This window comes from Caretta caretta, chromosome 8, assembly GCF_965140235.1.
Source record: "Caretta caretta isolate rCarCar2 chromosome 8, rCarCar1.hap1, whole genome shotgun sequence".
Taxonomy (NCBI): domain Eukaryota; kingdom Metazoa; phylum Chordata; order Testudines; family Cheloniidae; genus Caretta; species Caretta caretta.
In genome coordinates this window covers 18877098-18898784 of record NC_134213.1, presented here as the reverse complement: position 1 = coordinate 18898784, position 21687 = coordinate 18877098, and the positions used below count along the sequence as shown (strand labels likewise).

The following is a 21687-nucleotide window of genomic DNA, read 5'->3' as shown; positions in this document are numbered from 1 at the left end:
CAAAGAGAGGAGACCGACAGAGTACCCAGAGAGAAATTTAACTTTCAAGATTGAAAAGACAATACAAAATTAATTTAAGACCTTCAAACTACAGATTTTCTTTGGAATGAAAATAACTCCTTCCCTTTTCAAAAATACCTTTTCTTCTGCACTATCTATTTGGAGAAGACTAGCATGCTTATACAATGCACACTGGGCCAGAGCCTGCTCCCACCGCGTAGTCTCTTTCTTTTCTAGGTAATAACAGTTTCCATTCCAATACCACCACGTGGGGTCTTGAGGGCACTTTAAACTGGTGAGTCCTGCAAACAAAGAAGTTTAAGGGCAAAGGGAATGTAGAAAGATGTATCAACCCGGGTAACATATCATCCAGGATGAACAGACAACAGACCACGAGCAGTGACACAGCTAGATGGGCCATTAGCTGAAAAAATGTGCTGTGAGGTTCCACAGGGGTATGTGCACGTTTCTGAAGACAGGCGTACACACTTTTAAACGGGTGAATAGCAAAGCTTTGTCCATACAGTGCCTGGGGCCCTGATCCTTGACTGGAAATCCTAGGCACTACTATAAAATAAGCACCACCACAGAGTCTGCAAAAGATATTAAAAATACTTTACACCTCCATAAAGAAATTTGCTAACTATTTGAAACTGTATGGGTCACATTTTCAGTGAGTCTCTTTCCCTGTGTCTGCAAACTGCTTAAGTGCATTCATTCTGCACATGGAAATTAGCAGGCGGGCATGCAAGTATTTCAGGTGCCCTTAAGGAGGTCCACCGAAAATATGGTTCCAAAAATTGAGACCATGTTTATTTTTAGAAACAAAATATCTCCTCTGCCTACCTGCCAAGACCCGTCTGCAGGGTTCTGTTTCCACTATAAAAGCAGAAGACATCGAAGCCATGACATGAAAAATAGTCTCCTGAACAGTTTGCCATAGACTTCAACAGAAGCAAGACAAGACCCATATTTGTTCAGAGTTTCAATGCTGTGGAAACGTTTGTTAGGTTTCTTTTTATAAAGAAAAAAAGTTCAAATTAAATAAACCTCTGCACTTCAGCTTTTAATTTGCACAAGTTATAGCCTCAGAGAAGGGCTCTACCTTTCCAGAGACAAAATTTGTTATATAATGTAACTGCTGGTACACAAAGGGGAGGAGATGAGAATCAGCACAAGTAATACTGAATAATAAAGAGAAAACAAATACACACATGTACACCTATACACACACACGTATGTGCATACACACAATCATTCAAAACAGCCAAATATCCCAAGTCTCCATCAAGGGCAAGCAACAGAAAAGGAACAAACTGTTGGGGTAAAGAAAATCCTGCAACACGTATTGGCAATCTTTGGCCCGCAGCCCGCCAGGGTAAGACCCCTGGCGGGCTGGGCCGGTTTGTTTACCTACCGCGTCCGCAGGTTCCGCCGATCGCAGGTCCCACTGGCAGTGGCTCCAGACCAACAGGGGCTGCAGGAAGCAGCAGCCAGCACATCCCTCTGTTTAAGCATAACACCTTGGCTCGTGCTGCTTCCCGCTGCCCCCACTGGCCTGGAGCAGCGAACCGCAGCCAGTGGGATCTGCAATCGGCTGAACCTGCGGACGCAGCAGGTAAACAAACCGGCCCAGCCCACCAGGGGGCCTACACTGGCGGGCCATGGGCCAAAGGTTGCCGATCCCTGTCCTACAACCTAATGACTGAGAATTACTGTAAAGAAAAACAAGTTACCTTAGTTAAGACTTGATCCAACTCCCACTGGAGTCAATGGGAATTTTCCATTTGACTTGATAAGAGTTGGATCAGGCCCTTATTAAGGGACTGATTCTGTAGCTGATGTATGCCCTGAAGTTACAATGAGCCAAATCTGGGCTACAGAGAAAAGATGGTACAGTGTTTGGAGTGCCAGCCTGGGAGCTGGGAAACAGGTATGATTCTTTGCTCTACCTGTAACTTCAGTTCCCTAGGTATAAAACAGAGGATATAGCACATCTGCTAGGTGAGCTCTGAGCACGCTCACTGGATGAGGCCCTGCAGGCAAGTTAGGCAGAGGAATGTCTATCTTCCTCCAGTTCGTGCACTGTTCTGATGGAAAGGCATCTGGATGCCTAGTGGGGCTGCCATGCACAGAGGCAGAAACATAGGCACCTAGGAAACTTTTACTGCAAAAATGTAGACGTGGAGCTGAGCAGAGGTTTTGTGAACGCCCAATTGGGCCTGATTCTGGGATTTAGGTGCCTAAAGTGACTTAGGTGCTTAAATCCTTTTGTGAAGCTAGCCCAACTCAGTATATTCAAAGAATAATTCATTTTGGTTAATCTGCAGGTCACACTAAAACATTTAAGATCCAGGATTCCTGGGACAGGTAATATAATTTTATGTGTGCACTATACATATTAGACAGAAAAAGTGAATAAAAAAAACCCAATTAATTAACATTACTGTACCTGATTCACAAATTTCACCTTTAAATTTGTCCACACACATTAACTTTTCTGGGCATTTGCCAGTTACTGAATTGCATCTGAAGTTTCCAGAACACTGCAGACAAACTCCTGCACAGTTTTCTCCATAGTATCCCAAAGAACATTCTGTATGAAGAACAACCAACATACCAGACTTAAATGTAGAGGAGAAGTGATATAGCTAAGAAGCTATCTAAAATATTACTAATGAAAGACCTGATCCTGATTTCAACGAGACTGTTACTTCCTAAGGAATTCCAGGACCAGGCCCTTAAGCAGAAGTGTTATTTACTGAGATGCAATCAGGGTGGATAAAAATCAATGATTTAAAAACAAAAAAATCTGATTTTTTTTTATAAACTGCTTTTTGAGGAAAAAACCTATCTAAAGATAGTTTTAATTAAGATCCATGATGAGATATCTTTGACCTATAATGTAATAGGGATTATACAGTCTATAGTAGGGGACAATATATTCATGTAATGTTTAAGAAAAGTTTTGTAAATGAGTTTCAATAGTTCATGGATTAGGGACCCAGGGGCTTCTGTATAGGTTATTTAGGTTAATCTTTCTATCTATCCAATGGGACTCAGTGCTCTATCTAGAAGATACCATCAGAGATGGTTAGTCTGCAGTTCTCAAACTGTGGATTTGTGTCTTCAGAGATAACAGGCTTGTTAACAGCAAAAATGTTTTAAAATAAATAAATATATAGAGGTGAGAAATAAGACTTCAACCCTATTGTCCCTCTGCAAATTTATGTACACAGAGTCAGTCAATCCCTTACCTCTCTCTAAAAATGCAAAGTTTCAAAAAGTTCAATGAATAGAAGATTGTTGCGGGTGGAATAGATCTGGACAAGGAGAACAAGTCTGGAGATAAATGTGAGAAGGGAGGGACAGGCAGTAGAAACAAAAGTGTAACTGTTTGAGCTGTATATTCCAGAAGTCTTGAGGTCTTTCTGAGTGTAGCCTTTATTGATATGAGATCTACCATACCATTCTCTCAATAGAAGGGAAAACCTGTAATTGCAGCAGGCCATAAAATAGACCCAGTTTGGGAATATTCTAATGAAGTTCTTCTACTTGTGGGTAAGACAGGCATGCGTGCAAAATTCAAACAGTGTAACAAAGAAATGCAAGGCCTGGTTATCCAAATGAAACAATATCATGAGAAGCGTTCCTTCTCAGAAGGAAGCTGCGTTGAAGTTGATGAAAGGAACGTGTCTGAACATACCGGATCCTCAGGTTGGTAAACTTTTTTATTTCATACTTCTTTCTTAAGGAATGCCTGTCTTCCTTCTGGACTATTCTTGAATTCTCATGTTTGAACAAAAAATATAGTTGTTACTCTATGATACTATCATTTTAGATGCAGTTGTGATAAAAAATAAATAGCTGAAATAGGCAGATATTCCTTTTACAATTTCACCTTTAAAGTAGTACTGAGTGTCAATGAATGCAATGAGTAATACTAAATGAGCAGTATGGTAATAATAATTAAATAACTGCACTGACTTATTTTGTTTAGGAGAATCCACCCTCAACATACAGGATTCTGAAGACTAGAAAATGATGGTGATCTTGAAGGTAGATATAGTTTCAGAGTTATCTGCCAATGATAGTGTTTCAGTCACTCATGTATGTCACATAGCCACACTATATCACCTGTAGCAAAAAAAAAAAAAAATTAAAAAAATCTCCATCATCCAGAAACAATTATAGATAAGTTTGTGATAAGAACCAGCAGATTACAAAAAGAGGTAATGATGAAAAATTGTCCTGTTTATGCAACAAACTCTCCTTTCCGTATGACTGAGAACCCACACTTCATTAACATGGTTCAGTCATTAAGACCAGGATACAGTCTACACAAAAGAGATGTCACAGGCAAATTGCTGGATAAAGTGTATGAAAGAGAAACTGAGCAGCGTGCAAAAGGTTTAGAGCAGAGGTGGGCAAACTACGGCACGCGGGCCACAACCCTGTCCTGGGTCCTTGAGCTCCCGGCCGGGGAGGCTAGCTCCCGGCCCCTCCCCTGCTGTCCCCCCTCGCCCACAGCCTCAGCTCGCTGTGCCACCCGCGCTCTGGCCCGCCGCTCCTGCCGGGCAGCGCAGCAGCATGGCTGGCTCCAGCCGGGCGGCAGGACTGCGAGCTCCTGCTGCTCTGAGCAGCATGGTAAGAGGGCAGGGAGCAGGGGGGTTGGATAAGGAGCAGGGACTCCCTGCTTCCTGTCTCCTGACTCCCTCCTGCCCCCCGGGGGTGTTGGATAGAAGCGGGGGGTCCTGGGAGGGGGAGGTCAGGGGACAAGGAGCGGGGGGAAGGGGGTTGGATGGGTCAGGGGTTCTGAAGGGGGCAGTCAGGGGGTGGGAAGTGGGAAGGGGTGGATGGGGGTGGGGCCAGGCTGTTTGGGGAGGCACAGCCCTCCCTACTCAGCCCTCCATACAGTTTTGCAACCCTGATGTGGCCCTTGGGCCAAAAAGTTTGCCCACCCCTGGTCTAGAGGGTAAAATTGTTAACCTGAGTCTTGATGGGTGGAGCAATGTCCACAATGATCCTGTTATATGTGCCTGTGTGACAACAGAAGAAGGGAATGTCTTCCTTACAGAAACAATTGATACATCAGGAAAGCCACACACAGCAGAATACTGACAAGAAGTAGTAGTAAAAGCTATAAATTGTGAAAAAAATGCAAATGTCTAGTCCGCAGCTTGGTTACACACAATGCTGTAAATGTATCCAAGATGAGAAGACATTATTTAGAAGAGAGTGAAGAGAGTCCCAAACTAATAACATACAGTTCCAGTGCTCATTTGATGCACCTTCTAGCCAAAGACTTCAGTGTTCCAGAAATAAAGGCTAATGTTGAAATTGCAAAATACTTCTGTAACCACCACCTTGCAACAGCTGCTCTGAAAAAAGTGGGAGGAACCAAGCTAAATCTCCCACAAGATGTGCGATGGAACTCAATAGTGGACTGTTTTGAGCACTGTCTGAAGAACTGGCCTAATCTGATGATAGTTTGTGAACAAAATCGTGAAAAAATAGATGGCCCTGTCACAGCCAAAGTTCTCACCACTGGGCTTAAGAGAAATGTCGAACACATGCTGAGACCCTGAAGCCTATTTCTGTAGCCTTGAACAAAATGCAGGAAATACCTGTTTTATTGCTGATGCTGTTGAAATTTGGAAGGAACTGAGCGAGATCTTAAAAAGAGAAATTATGCAATGACAGAGTTAAGTTACAAGCATTAAAAAAAAAAAAAATAGGACAAGCACTATCTCCAGCTAATTTTCTTGCAAATATTCTCAATAACTTGGTATCAGGGTCAAACCTTAACTGCTGAAGAAGAGGAGTTGGCTATGACATGGACATCCAGCAACCATACCTCCATAATGCCAGCTATAATAAACTCCAGAGCTAAGGGTGAGCCACTCAAGAAGTATATGTTTGATGATGTTTTAAAGAGTCACACCAGTGAACTTGTGGAAGTCACTTAAGCACTTGGATTCAGAGATTGCTGAAGTGATAATCTCACTTTTAACAGCAGTAGCTTCTTCTGCCAGTGTAGAAACAATATTTTCTTCCTTTGGACTAATTCATTCCAAAATTGAGATCATTTGGGACCTGAAAAAGCAGGAAAGCTTGTTTTTCTTTTCCAGATTATGAACAAACAGGAAGATGAAGGTGAAGACGACTGAGTTAGCTGCAGAAGCCAATATTTTAAGTTTCTCATGTTGACCTGGATAACATAGTAGATTTAATTTTTTTTTAAATTTCATTTAACTATTTTAGTTAAACAATTTTAACAAAAACCTGATTTTTAAAAACTTGAACGTTTAAATAAATTCAAAAATTCATATGCTTGTTTTGTTAAAATATTCTATGTTTGCTGTTGAAGAAAAAAATCCAGAATACATAATGTTGTTGTTTTAGTTAAATAAAACAATTTAAATGTCTGTCTGGTGATGCTTTCCTCCTAATACAGCATGGCAAGAAAATCTTCCAAATATTAATGATTAACCCCTGTTGAATTCGAGATATTTATGAAGTCACTGGGAGGTGAACTATGCTTTAATTACTTTTGTTAAATGAAATAATCAATCATTCATTTTCTGATATAGCTGTAAAACTAATCTGAAAAGTTTTCAAAATAGACCACTTTAAAAATGTATAGTGTGCACCTTCTAAAAATGAAACCTACATCTATCGCTGAGTTGTGAAGAATATATATTAAGGTTAAAACAACCAACAAGAATGCACTTTTATGTAGAAATCCGTGATTAAATAGAGTCTTCCTGACCAGTGATTTAAATCATGATTTAAATCAACCTGATTTAAATCAAATCCACCCTGGATAATACTGCCCTCTGCTCATTTACAATATCACCTGAAAGTGAGAACAAGCATTCGCATGACACTGTTGTAGCCGGCGTTGCAAGATATTTAAGTGCCAGATGCACTAAAGATTCATATGTCCCTTAATGGTTCAAACCACTGTTCCAGAAGACATGTATCCATGCTGATTACAGGTTCTGCTCAATAACCATCCAAGGCACTATGAACTGACGCATGTTCATTTTCATCATCTGAGTCAGATCCCACCAGCAGACAGGTTGATTTTCACTTTTGGTGGTTTGGGTTCTGTAGTTTCCACAATGGAGTGTTGCTCTTTTAAGACTTCAGAAAGCATGCTCCACACCTCGTCCCTCTCAGATTTAGGAAGGCACTTCAGATTCTAAAACCTTAGGTCAAGTGATGTAGCTATCTTTAGAAATATCGCATTGGTACCTTCTTTGTGTTTTGTCAATTCTGCAGTGAAAGTGTTCTTCAAACAAGCAACATATGCGGGGTCATCATCCGAGACTGCTATAACATGAAATATATGGCAGAATGCAGGCAAAACAGAGTAGGAGACATACAATTCTTCACCAAGGAGTTCAGTCACAAGTTTAATTAATGCATTATTTTTTTAACGAGCATCAGCAGCATGGAAGTATGTCCTCTAGAATGGTAGCCAAAGCATGAAGGGGCACATGAATGTTTAGCATAACTGGCACGTAAATACCTTGCAATGCCGGTTACAGAAGTGCCACGTGAACGCCTGTTCTCACTTTCAGGTGACACTGTAAATAAGAAGCGAGCAGCATGATCTCCCATAAATATAAACAAATGTATCTGTCTTAGCGATTGTCTGAACAAGAAGTAAGACTGAGAGGACTTGAAGGCTCTAAAGTTTTTACATTGTTTTGGTTTTGAGTGAAGTTATGTAACAAAAAAAATATACATTTGAAAGTTGCACTTACATGCTAAAGAGATTGCACTTCAGTACTTGTATGAGGTGAACTGAAAAATACTATTTCTTTTGTTTGCTATATTTACAGTGCAAATATTTGTAATAAAAATAATATAAAGTGAGCACTGTACACTTTGTATACTGTTGTAATTTAAAATATATATATTTCAAATGTAGAAAAGCATCCAAAATATTTAATATATTTCAATTGATATTCTATTATTTAACAGTGCAGTTAATAGGACGATTAATTTTTTTTAGTTAATCGCATGAGTTAACTGCGATTAAATTGACAGCCCTAGTTAAAACACATTTCAGGTTGCTCTAACATTAGCCAAGAGACCAGTCAAGCACAGAGCAGCCCCAGAATTCAGGGAGCTTACCGTTACCTTTGCACCCCTTTCAGCACCATAATCTGCAGTCAACAGTCTTCCTACCAGAGGAAGAAATCAGTACCAAAGACTTTGAAGTAAGTTTTCAGTTTCTGCAAATAATTTCTGCAAATTTGAATGTTTTTTCATCTCCTTGGGTTTTCAGAATTTTCCATAAAATTTTTTTAAGTACAAAAAGTCATTTTCGAAATTGGAAAACTTTCAAAAATTATTTCTGTTTTGAAAAAAGCCTGCTACATGAGTAATTGATCATGCTAAACTGGCAATGCAAAAAAAAAAAAAAATCAAAAGAACAAGAAACAGTCTAATTTTTAATGTTAAAAAGCTTTTGTTAAAAATGACTAGTTTAAAAAAAGGCACAAGTATTTTTGCCACAAAAAAAAAATTCAGTTTTTCAAAACTGGGCAAATTTTGATGAAACATTTCAACTTGCTTTAACCACCATAGACTGGTGAGGCAATTATAGGTGAAAAGTTAATGCAATTTACCACATGGCAATCATTCTTCTGTACCTGCAGCAAATTTGTACTTGGAGTGTGACACATACCACGTTTTACATATGAAATAGCACTCGAGGGAGCACTAAAAGGAGCAAAGTGGATTTCATCAATTCCTGCCACTCTTCTGAAGTACTGTGAGACTTTTACTACTCCTGTGCAGTTCCTGTCATGTAAGCAGTCTATCTTAGCACTATGGAGGGAGTTGTACATCTTCTGTGATGAAAATGGTCTTGACAGGTACCGACTAAGAAACACATCAAAAATATGTGGAGCTATAAAATACAAAAGAAAAAACAAATCCATGCAATGAAATGAACTATGTTTTTGGAAGCCATACAAGGTAAATTTTCAAAACTCCATTTAGTTTTGGATGTGTAGAATTACTGAAACCTGTAGTTTGTGTGTGTATACACGTGTTACTAAAATTTGCATAGAAAAGCATGCACAGGACTATATGGACAAACTATACAGCAAAATTAGATGCCAGACTGAGGTGAACGTGCATGTTTTATTGTGCAAACTGATCTTCACCTCAACTAAATTATGAATTTGGAAATTCAATATATCAAAAACGTAGAGAGTTTTGCTTCTCAGGAGAACCATTTTCAAGAGGACATGAGATTTCAAAGAATTTTTGAAAAATTAAATCCATTTTATATAAGTGGAATGAAATGAGAAAACTACAGATGGAGGTTTTCAAAATTTACCACAAGCATTTTATACAACCTTGTCAGTTTGTTTCAAGTTATGTCATTCTTCTCCTTCCATCAGCTGAGATAGGACTGTCATCACTAATACACAACATCATCACGGATTGCCTGCAACCAGCAGGTCTCCCCCTACACATCATCTCAAGACTACGTTCTTGGCATAAAGATAGCTGCACTTAACAGGATGTCAACGAAACAATGCACAGAAATAAAGATCTTAGACTGCTCTTGATATGTACATTCAGCTGCCACTGAAACCAGTGGGAGTTTCATTCACTGATCCAGAGCAGTATATTGCTCTAAGGTAACATGTCACAAAAGGTATGTGATCTGGAGTGTGAACCCTAGTGCAAGGAGAAGAATAAGGATTCTATTCCACCTAAAGAGGGAGCTCCATAAGGATACCTTAGATCATCACAGAATTATGCTTAGGGAAGAAAACTGGGGAGGGGAAGAACTGAGTTTTAATGATGAAAATATCCTTAAAAATCCCTGTGGAAAACCGTAGCTGTGCTGCTGCTATCATAGTAGCAGTCCAGATTGCCAAACATCTGGGTGCATCTGGGTGCAGCCTCAACTACTTCAAGGGAGCTATGCCCATTCACACCAGATAAGGATCCAGACAAGGACTGTTGTTCTCCATGGACTTAGGCTACCCTGTTTCACAAGCCTTTTGCTCTCATTTCCCTACCCCACTCCATTGGTTTGTCTCTACTACTTCTCCCTGTCTGGCTAGCGTTGATACAAGAACCTTCTCCTCAGAAGTTCCTGCCATCTAGAACCTTGATGTATCTCTCCACCATATTGACTTTCAAATCTTTCCTCCATTGTCTGTTTCCTTGATAACTTAGTATTACTCTGGTAGCTAAATGCTTTTATTTTTTCCCAGCCTGCAGTCTTTAAACCCCATTTTCCATAATTTATACTATCTACTAATAATCTCTATGGTCACTTTAAACACTGAATAACTCCGGGCAGGTTTGCAGGACAGAGGCTTTATATAATTAATTTGTATTATATTCTATTCTCATACTTCAAGGCCCCCCCCTCCACCCCCGAAAGTTGAGGAAAAAAATTAGAAAGTTTGGAAAAAGTTTCCTTAAACTCCCTCATTGCAACTTACATTCAGCTTTCTTACAAAGCCATCTGTACTTATTTTCACAGTTAAACTTTAAAATACTTCTGGGTGCTGGCTGGATACCTGCACATCTTCCAGATGGATGTCCATTCATGGAGAACCTGAAATACAAAATACATGACCACTGAATGTTAAACTGGAAGTACTTGTATCCCTTTGTTCAAAATCTTCATAAATGATCTGGAGGATGGTGTGGATTGCACTCTCAGCAAATTTGCGGATGATACTAAACTAGGAGGAGTGATAGATACGGTGGCAGGTAGGGATAGGAAACAGAGGGACCTAGACAAATTGGAGGACTGGGCCAAAAGAAATCTGATGAGGTTCAACAAGGATAAGTGCCTGCAGTTAGGACGGAAGAATCCAATGCACCGCTACAGACTAGGGACCGAATGGCTAGGCAGCAGTTCTGAGGAAAAGGACCTAAGGGTGACAGTGGACGAGAAGCTGGATATGAGTCAACAGTGTGCCCTTGTTGCCAAGAAGGCCAATGGCATTTTGGGATGTATAAGTAGGGGCATAGCCAGCAGATCGAGGGACGTGATCGTTCCCCTCTATTCAACATTGGTGAGGCCTCATCTGGAGTACTGTGTCCAGTTTTGGGCCCCACACTACAAGAAGGATGTGGAAAAATTGGAGACAGTCCAGCGAAGGGCAACAAAAATGATTAGGGGTATGGAACACATGACTTATGAGAAGAGGCTGAGGGAAGTGGGATTGTTTAGTCTGCAGAAGAGAAGAATGAGGGGGGATTTGACAGCTGCTTTCAACTACCTGAGAGGTGGTTCCAAAGAGGATGGTTCTAGACTATTCTCAGTGGTAGAAGATGACAGAACAAGGAGTAATGGTCTCAAGTTGCAGTGGGGGAGGTTTAGGTTGGATATTAAGAAAAACTTTTTCATTAGGAGGGTGGTGAAACACTGGAATGCGTTACCTAGGGAGGTGGTAGAATCTCCTTCCTTAGAAGTTTTTAAGGTCAGGCTTGACAAAGCCCCGGCTGGGATGATTTAATTGGGGATTGGACTAGATGACCTCCTGAGGTCCCTTCCAACCCTGATATTCTATGATTCAAGGTTTATCTTTTTTAAAGCTTTAGCTGTGATAGGACAGCCATTTAAACACATAGCATATATAACAATATTGCTCAACTTCCAAGTATTTTATAAACGTTAATTAATCCTCAAAACATCCTTGTGAGTCTTTCCATTGACTCAGGATCAGATTCCAGGAGTGAAATTAACCACTGTGCAGAGGGTGAACACAAGACATATATTACATAAGTACCACATGACATAAGTGGGACCTACATGATCCATGAGCAGGGCTTAAATTCAGCTGGAGCCATCGGGAGCAGAGCTCTGGTAAATATTTTCAAACCTACAGGAGCCCTGGCACCTCTCATGAGGCAGAAGCCCCGAGCTCCTCCCATCCCACCGTGGGGCTGAAGCCCCGATCCTTGGCACTCCACCCCCTACTCATGGCGCTAAAGCCCCATGCCCCAGTGCCACTCTCCCAGGGGCTAAAGAATACTTTGCACTTATCTCAGATTCCTCTACAGAGGTAGGCAAGTATTATATTATCCAGTTTACATGGGGAAATTCAGGCAAAGAGAGATTCAGTAACTCGTGCCAATTCATAGTCAGTAAAAAGAAAAGGAGTACTTGTGGCACCTTAGAGACTAACCAATTTATTTGAGCATGAGCTTTCGTGAGCTACAGCTCACTTCATCAGATGTATACCGTGGAAACTGCAGCAGACTTTATATACACACAGAGAATATGAAACAATACCTCCTCCCACCCCACTGTCCTGCTGGTAATAGCTTATCTAAAGTGATCAACAGGTGGGCCATTTCCAGCACAAATCCAGGTGAGAAAACCTGAATTTGTGCTGGAAATGGCCCACCTGTTGATCACTTTAGATAAGCTATTACCAGCAGGACAGTGGGGTGGGAGGAGGTAGTGTTTCATATTCTCTGTGTGTATATAAAGTCTGCTGCAGTTTCCACGGTATACATCTGATGAAGTGAGCTGTAGCTCACGAAAGCTCATGCTCAAATAAATTGGTTAGTCTCTAAGGTGCCACAAGTACTCCTTTTCTTTTTGCAAATACAGACTAACACGGCTGTTCCTCTGAAAATAGTCAGTAAAGGCACCACAAATAGAGTCCAAATCATCTGATTCCCAGCCCCAAGCTTAATCCAATAGATCACACTGGCTGTTCAGGATGCAAAAAGAACATTTGAAAGAAATAAACCAGTTTCTACAACTCTGGGAAGAAGATCTGTGTTCCTTCCAAAACCCATCAGATTCCTACTCAAGCAAAAAGCCAGATGAGATCAGTCTGGTCTCTAAAGCATTAGGGTCAACAGGGCACTACATATTTATATTAACAGAATGAGCCACACATCTTTTTAAGCTTCCTCTATTTCTGCTTTCAGTGACATCCCCCATTCTTGCTCGTTGACAGACGTTTCAAGGGACCAAGTTGACAAATTTGGACTTAAGTAAATTGCATGCTCTGGCTATCACAGCATGCTTTGGTTCCATCCATGGCATATATTCTATTTCTGAGTCACAGAGAGTTCACAAACTCAGCGGTGTCTCATGCTAGTTTCTAGATCTGTTACAGCTTTTCAATACATTGATAACATGATTCCAGATTGATGCATTTTAGCACTGGTCGAAAATGAGGAAAAATTCGTTAAAAAAAAATCAGACTCTTTCATATTCATTTGAAAAATTTTCCCTAGCTCTTGTACATTTTTTCCAGGATGTACGACTGTTGCAACTTCAGCATCACTTCATACTGTACCTTCCTCAGTACAGCAATTGTGCTGAAATGTCTCAAAGTGACAAATTCTGTTTTGCTTTGAACTGATGTTATGGGCCAGATTCTCAGCTGGTGTAAGTCAGCATAGCTCTACTAACTTCAGTGGAGCTACATCAGTTTACACCAGCTAAGATTCTGGTGCTTACAATGCCTGTTAGGGTCACACACTAACTTTACCAATCGAGTTCTTTAGCAGCTGACTTTTCATTTGACCAAATCCATATAGACTCTTGCTGCCTGCTATTCAATCCAGTCCAAAAGGTTTCTGATGGAATCACCGAGAACAACCAATTCTGTTAGTGACACAAGAAAATATGAACGAGTTATTTACAGGTGCTTTCCAACCCAATGACTGAATTACTAGATTTGATATTTTTAAGACCACATTTCATAAATACTATAGCATGTCAAACAATGGAAAATACTTGTGTGTAACATTTTTCTTTTTCATTGACATTTCCCCACCAATTCTAAGAAATACCATTTCTTCTGGGCTCTCAATCCATAGCAGATCTGCACTTCTGTATCTTCTACACTTCTCCCTTGCTTGAAGCCAGCTGGCAGGGGCCTCTGTGCTGAAGTAGTAACATTTGCCACTCCAATACGACCAACCAGAAAAACGAGGGCACCACAAACTTTTCATAGCTAATCAAATACAAAGGAGTAACAGTACCCAAGGGTCCAGATTACTGACATAACAAAAAAGGAGAATTAGTTAAGCATTGACAAAATGCAGGGGAAAGGGAAATAACTGCTAGGAGTGAACACATGCAATATTGCTTATGCCAAGAACAAGGGCAATCGCTCACCTTTAAATTTTTGTACTGCATTAGGTAAACCCGCCACACATAAAGCACTTATGTTTAGGTACCTCTCTCACAGGCTGTAGGTGCACTCTGAACACTGCACAAATGGAAATCATCACAAGTTCCCGTGTAGGGATTGCACAGATCATCGTTGTGACACAAACCGCACACAGACGAACAATCCCTTCCAAAGTAACCCGTGGAGCAATCTAAGAACAAGATAGAAAACAGCACTGTCATTCATTTCAGGGACACATAGGCTGCCATGATACAAATTTATAGCGAGACTGTGGCTAGCTCTTACAGTCAGATAAGGAGTAAGGGGCATGGGTAGCCTATGTAAGGGCTCCCCAAACTGACTGACCCAGAGAACACAAGGGCTACTACCTGCTTGCTCCCTTTAGGAAGCTAGTTGTGGAAAGGAGGCAGGGGTGAGGAGCCTAAAGGGCTGGGGCTCTGCCTCCCTAGGGCCAGCCAGGAGTGCAGGTATGCTTCACCCCTCAAAGAATGCCTTATGGTGCTCACCGCAAGGCAGTGTAGCCATTGGGGCTTCAGCCAAATGCCACAATTTTGCCTTATACCAACAACCACCAACAATAAGACACAAAACAATATTGTTATGAGCTGGGCGAAACCTTGTTATGCATTTAGCCCTGGTCTACACTAGGACTTTAGGTCGAATTCAGCAGCGTTAAATCGATGTAAACCTGCACCCGTCCACACGATGAAGCCCTTTATTTCGACTCAAAGGGCTCTTAAAATCAATTTCTGTACTCCACCCCTGACAAGTGGATTAGCGCTTAAATCGGCCTTGCCGGGTCGAATTTGGGGTACTGTGGACACAATTCGATGGTATTGGCCTCCAGGAGCTATCCCAGAGTGCTCCATTGTGACCGCTCTGGACAGCACTCTCAACTCAGATGCACTGGCCAGGTAGACAGGAAAAGAACTGCGAACTTTTGAATCTCATTTCCTGTTTGGGCAGCGTGGCAAGCTGCGGTTGACCATGCAGAGCTCATCAGCAGAGGTGACCATGATGGAATCCCAGAATCGCAAAAAAGCTCCAGCATGGACTGAACGGGAGGTATGGGATCTGATCGCTGTATGGGGAGAGGAATCCGTGCTATCAGAACTCCGTTCCAGTTTTCGAATTGCCAAAACCTTTGTCAAAATCTCCCGCATGAAGGACAGAGGCCATAACAGGGATCTGAAGCAGTGCCACGTGAAACTTAAGGAGCTGAGGCAAGCCTACCAGAAAACCAGAGGGGCGAATGGCTGCTCCAAGTCAGAGCCCCAAACATGCCGCTTCTATGATGAGCTGCATGCCATTTTAGGGGGTTCAGCCACCACTACCCCAGCCGTGTTGTTTGACTCCTTCAATGGAGATGGAGGCGACACAGAAGCAGGTTTTGGGGACGAAGACGAAGAAGATGAGGTTGTAGATAGCTCACAGCAAGCAAGCGGAGAAACAGGTTTTCCCGACAGCCAGGAACTGTTTCTCACCCTGGACCTGGAGCCAGTACCCCCTGAACCCACCCAAGGATGCCTCGTGGACCCGGCAGGCGGAGAAGGGACCTCCGGTGAGTGTACCTTTTAAAATACTATACATAGTTTAAAAGCAAGCATGTGAAAGGATTAATTTGCCCTGGCATTCACAGCTTTCCTGGATGTACTCCCAAAGCCTTTGCAAAAGGTTTCTGGGGAGGGCAGCCTTATTGCGTCCTTCATGGTAGGACACTTTACCACTCCAGGCCAGTAACACGTACTGTGCTTGTTTCCCGAGCCCAGAATCGGCGTTCCACCGCATGAACCTGCCCCATTAGCACCATGATGCATGCATTGGCAGGGCCCATGCTTTCAGAGAAATCTGTGTCCATGTCCTGATCACTCACGTGACCGCGCTGACGTCGCCTCCTCGCCCGGTATCGCTCTGCCAGGTTCTGGTGCTGCATATACTGCTGGATAATGCGTGTGGTGTTTAATGTGCTCCTAATTGCCAAAGTGAGCTAAGCGGCCTCCATGCTTGCCTTGGTATGGCGTCCGCACAGAAAAAAGGCACGGAACGATTATCTGCCGTTGCTCTGACGGAGGGAGGGGCGACTGACGACATGGCTTACAGGGTTGGCTTTAGGGAGTTAAAATCAACAAAGGGGGTGGCTTTACATCAAGGAGTATTTCAGGCAAGACTTCACGGAGGGTTCCAATAAGAAATGGTGCACCTAAGTTATTGTTCCTATTGGAACAAGGAGGTTAGTCTGGCCTCTGATTGATACATGGCTAGATTTACCTCGCTGCACCTTCTCTGTGAGTGACTGCAGTGTGACCTAGAGGGATGAGTCCCCTAGACAGGGGAGGGGGGGAAAGCAAATGAGTACAAAACAAATCTGGTCTATTTCTTGTTTTGATCCACTCCATCTATCTTTTACATCTTTGGCTGGCAGCAGATGGTGCAGAAGGACTGCATGCCATCCACATCTCATGGCTGCTCGGCAGAAGATGGTGCAATACGACTGCTAGCCATCCTCATCTCTTGCCTGCCCGGCAGAGGATGGTGCAATACGACTGCTAGCCATCCTCATCTCTTGCCTGCCTGGCAGAAGATGGTACAGTACGACTGCTAGCAATCCGTATCGTCTGCCTGCTCACCATAAGACGGTTCAATAGGACTGACTGCAGGACTAAAGAGAATGACCTGGTCAAGTCACTCCAAATTTAGTCTCTGTGCCCATGTCTGCCCAGGCACTCCTGGCCAGGAGCACCTCGGACATGACGACGATGGCTACCAGTCGTATTGCACCGTCTGCTGCCAGAAGGTAATGGGTTGCTGTTACTGTGTAGCAATGGAGTACCGCGTCTGCCAGCACCCAGGAGACATACGGTGACGGTTACCTGAGCAGGCTCCATGCTTGCCGTGGTATGGCGTCTGCACAGGTAACTCAGGAAAAAAAGGCGCGAAACAATTGTCTGCCCTTGCTTTCACGGAGGGAGGGAGGGAACGGGGGCCTGATGATATGTACCCAGAACCATCCGTGACAATGTTTTAGCCCCATCTGGCATTGGGATCTCAACCCAGAATTCCACTGGGCAGCGGAGACTGCGGGAACTGTGGGATACCTACCCACAGTGCAACACTCCGGAAGTCGACGCTTGCCTCAGTACTGTGGAAGCACTCCGCCGAGTTAATGCACTTAATGTACTTAGAGCATTTTCTGTGGGGACACACACACTCGAATATATAAAACCGATTTCTAAAAAAACGACTTCTATAAATTCGACCTAATTCCGTAGTGTAGACATACCCTTAGTTAAAACCTCACTCAAACAGATGTGTGAACACTCCCTTCGCTTAAGATAGCTGTATAAACAATTAAGGAGCCATACCTAAAACAAGGCCTAATAGAATCTGCCCAGAAACAAGCACCAAGCGGGTAGGTTCCACTGCGTATTGTGACCAGGTTTGTTGGATTTCAGGGGGGGAAAAGAGTTAGAGAGCACACAGAAAGTGACAAGGGAGAGAGAGAGCCAGAGGCAAAAGCAAGAGAAAGCCAAGCGCTAGCCCCTGAGCACAGTGAGACCCTGGAAAAAGCTTGAAAGCGAACTTTTGGGACTGGAGCTGTAAGCTAGAAACTGCTACTCTTGTTCTTGGTTGCCCCTTCATTCAGAGCAGCAGCACTTTGTAAGTTCTTGGTAAATAAACAAGATTGCATCAAAGAAAATACCAGACTCCACCAACTTCTACTTCCAAATGGAACATCCCCAGGGCCATGAAATGTGACTAGCTGCTCAGGTCGAAAAGGGGCAACAATTTATTCAAATTATTTTAAAAATATGACTTTAAATTCCACAGTGCATAATCAATTCTGAGCAGATCATACTTGCCCCTGACAGAAACTTTGGTAACACGTGTGCAGCTTGTCAGGCCAATGGTCTCACTGAACTGGCCCAAAGGAAACTCACAAAAGTTTGGATGGTCATTCCCACAAAGTCTTCAGCTATATCATCATACAACACTGGAGAATGTGACATACTTTCAGGGGAAAAATACAAGATATTGGGAAGCAGCTATAACCACGGCACTGCTGTTATCCTAACAATCAATACGGAGATCACAGTGGCACCAGAAGCAGCTTCTCTCTGCCCTTCTACATGATGCAGGAGGAACAGAGAGTGAAAGCCTGACTCTAGTAAAGTCAATGGGAGTTGTTCAATTAACACCAATGAATCAGAATTTCACTCAGAGCATGTAAGTGGTCATGTGATGCAGTGGATTTGATCTATGGGTTGTTCTAATAAGTCAACTTACCTGATTTTACATAGGCATAGGAATTGCTCTCCTCACTCTTCAACAATACGGTCCCCCTGGCAAGGGCATATGCATTATTCCATGTAGAAATTCCTGTGCATTTCTTCCTAAGCTCCAGGCAAGCTTCTTTCGCAGAATTCAAATCTCCATGTACTTGTGATGGAAGACTTGGTGGCGAGAGAAGTACCTTTCCTTTGTGTTCTTGATACCGCTCAGTATCTTGCAAGGGGGGAAAGAAGATGGGAAGAACAATAAAATGCAGGTCGCCAGCTGAAGTGGAATGTATGCAGATACCCACACCTGCCCTGGAGCCAATGGTCCAAAATGCTCAGAGATGTGCTCCGGCGAAAAACCCCTGCTTCATTTTTCCCCCCTAGCAGCAGCTGGCATGTGTACTACTCCTGAGTTAACATAAAAAGTGTCTTGCCGTTCCATCTAAACAAGGAAACATGATGAAGAGTGACAGACAGCAATGAACCCAGGTTCTGATCAGATCGATACTGCTGTGCTCTCTATAGGTTTACCATGCATACTGCCTTTGTTGAGCTCCCCAGCTCAAACCTATGCAACAGTGTGATTGGGCATCTGCCCCGCACTGGCCCTGACAGGGTCAAAACACAGTCTGGAAGGCAGCAAGGAAACACCAATTAGAGCTGTGGCTGCAGCCAATTAGGGTGGTGGCAGGACCAACCAATCAGGGCCCAGCTGGCCCATAGAAAAGGAAGCTGCAGGCCAGAGCAAGGAGTCTGCTGCAGGAAGCCTAAGGGAGGGGACTGGTGTCCTAGAGGCCTGTAGGACTAACACTCTGAACAGGGCTATGAGGGCTTGCAGGCCCGAGGCCCTGAGAAGCGGGTGAAGGAGCCGAAGGGGCTGGGGCTGTGGGGAAGTAGCTGAGGGAATTGAGACAGACTGGTGGAGAAAGAAAGGAGGGGCAGCAGAAAGCTGTTGTTTACAGGGTCCCTCGGCTGGGACACATAGTAGTGGGCAGGTCTGGGTCCGCCACCCCCTGCCCAACACAGACACGCTGCTGAAGCAGCAGCCAGGTTGTGGACTGCCAAGCCGCTGCGAGGAGCTGCTAGACTGATGCAGAAGGAGTCCCCTGGAAGGGGGGAACCCGGACTGTGAGATGGCCAGAGGGCTGTGCCACGAAGGAGAGGCAGTGGGTCTTCAGGTGGAGACTAGGACCGGAGAGCCACCACCACCGGAGAGCACACCTGCTGACCAGAACTAATGCCCGAAACAGCCAGCAGGCAGGGGCAGTGAGTTGTATTGGCCCGTGGTGCCAAGGCTCCAGGAATATTCAGGGCCCGGCTCCACCAATGTTTGGAGCCAGGTGTCTCCCCCGTGCGCCTCCCCGGAGTGTCCCCCAGCCCCCGCGCGCCTCCCCTGAGCCCTGGAGCATCCCTGCCTCAAGCGGGCGGCTGCCCTGCTGCTCCATGCTGCACTCCCTCGCCACTGCCCGTGGCCGCTGCTGCCTACATCACAAGCAGCGCAGGTGGCAGGCTGAGGCAGCTGCTGCACCTGCTGGGGGAGGAGGTGCACACATGATTTGCAGCCATCCCCTTCCCTGGCACCCACCAGGAGGCGACACCGAGGGGGCTTCCAGGAAACTGAGTCTGGACCTCACCTGAGCAGCTGCTAGGACTCGGGTGGGTGAGTGTCCGAGTGTGTGATCCACGCAGCCACCACTCCTGCCCCATGCTGGGCAAGGGACAGCCCCATGAGGCTATGGAGAGAGGTAGCAGGGGAGGAGGCCACATGTGATGGCAGCCCCATCCCCTGGCACCCACCACAGGGGAGGTAAGGGGGCTTCCTGGACCTGAGAGGGGCCTGGCCCCTAGGAGCACGTGCAGTGACGGTGCCGGGTGAGTGTGCTGCCAGGGAGGAGAGGGGCTCCCCTCCCCCGGAGCTTCCTGTTGCCAGTGGAGATAGGGCTAGGGGGGGACTGTGGCGTTATCTTCTCTGGCTCCAGCCGCAGGGCAGCCTGCCTGCACCCCAAACTCGTCAACCCCACCCCTGCCCCACCCTAGAGCCTGCACCCTGAGCCAGAGCTCTCACCCCCCCTGCACCCCAACCCTCTGCTCCACCCTGAGCCCCCTCCTGCACTGTGAACCCTTCACCCGCAGCCCTCACCCCCCTGCCATAGCTGAGTCCCTCATCCGCCCCAACCAGAGCCCTCATCCGCCCCAACCCTCTGCCCTAGCTCTGAGCCCCCTCCCAGCCCAACCCTAGAGCCTGCACCCCTAGCCAGAGCCCTCATTTCCCCCCCGCCAAATACACACACACGCCCCATTGTGCAATATAGGGAAACTGTTAAACACTTACTGTTTCCAGTCCATTTTTACATTATTTTTAAAAACATATATAGGCTTATGGGGGTGGGGGGCTGAGCGGAACTTGGACCCGTTCTGGGCACCACCAAAAATTATACAAAACTGCTGCCCCTGCTAGCAGGAGGTGCCAGTGTGGTGAGACCCTGACAAACAGCATTACTTGAGGTTTCCCCCACTTGTTGAAATTCACCCCTGTGCTAATGCAAGACCCATGCACCACTTAAGTCCTCAAAATAGGGACTTAAGTAGCACATTAGGCCAGGTACTGGTCCTCTAGGAGTGAATTTTTTTCAATTTGAGCATTACCAGGGCCTGGTTTTACATGACACAACGTACAGTAATGCGCATTGTAGTGCAGGAATGAACAGTGAGGTGGCATGTAACAAAGCTTGTCTATTTGACTGGCAGGATTAAAAGAAGGCAATTGTGAAGTTGTCCAATTTAATTTTCCAGATAATTTAAGACAAAGCAAACTTCTCTTAACCTCCAAATATGGAAATAATTCTCCATTTTTGAGACCCTGTAGAAACAGGGAATGCTGTTGGATCATTTGAGTTGGACTATATTGTAAGTGGCTGTGTGAAAATGTCAGGTTTGCTCTAAAATGTGGGTCACACTGGCCTCCTTTATAAAATGCTCTGAGATCTACTGATGAAAAGGTACTATGTAAAAGCTAGATATTATTGTTGTATGCTCTGTCATGTCAGCAGTTTATAAAGCGATGACACAACAGAATTGTGAATCCTGCTGGCGTGCACTGAAGATTCCCTAGTGTGCTAATATAGTACAGTTTGAAACGGGACTTACATTAACGTACACTAGAGAACTTTGGTCCAGTAAGTGCATGACATGCTAGTGCATACTAAAATTTACACTTCTCTGGTGCAGACAAGTCCTAGACTCAACAG

General features: G+C 44.1%; 1 protein-coding gene across 1 annotated transcript in view; it reads right to left on the bottom strand.

The window, feature by feature from the left end:
- LOC125641871 (uncharacterized) overlaps positions 1–21687 on the bottom strand; it is a 42681-nt gene that overhangs the window by 9092 nt on the left and 11902 nt on the right. The window contains exons 5-12 of the mRNA XM_075131949.1: positions 18447–18665; positions 14209–14352; positions 13819–13982; positions 13515–13630; positions 10491–10606; positions 8705–8929; positions 2453–2596; positions 139–302 (exon numbers count right to left, since the gene is read on the bottom strand). Of these exons, the coding sequence (XP_074988050.1) occupies positions 139–302; positions 2453–2596; positions 8705–8929; positions 10491–10606; positions 13515–13630; positions 13819–13982; positions 14209–14352; positions 18447–18665 (1292 nt within the window). The remainder of the gene's footprint in view (positions 1–138; positions 303–2452; positions 2597–8704; positions 8930–10490; positions 10607–13514; positions 13631–13818; positions 13983–14208; positions 14353–18446; positions 18666–21687) is intronic.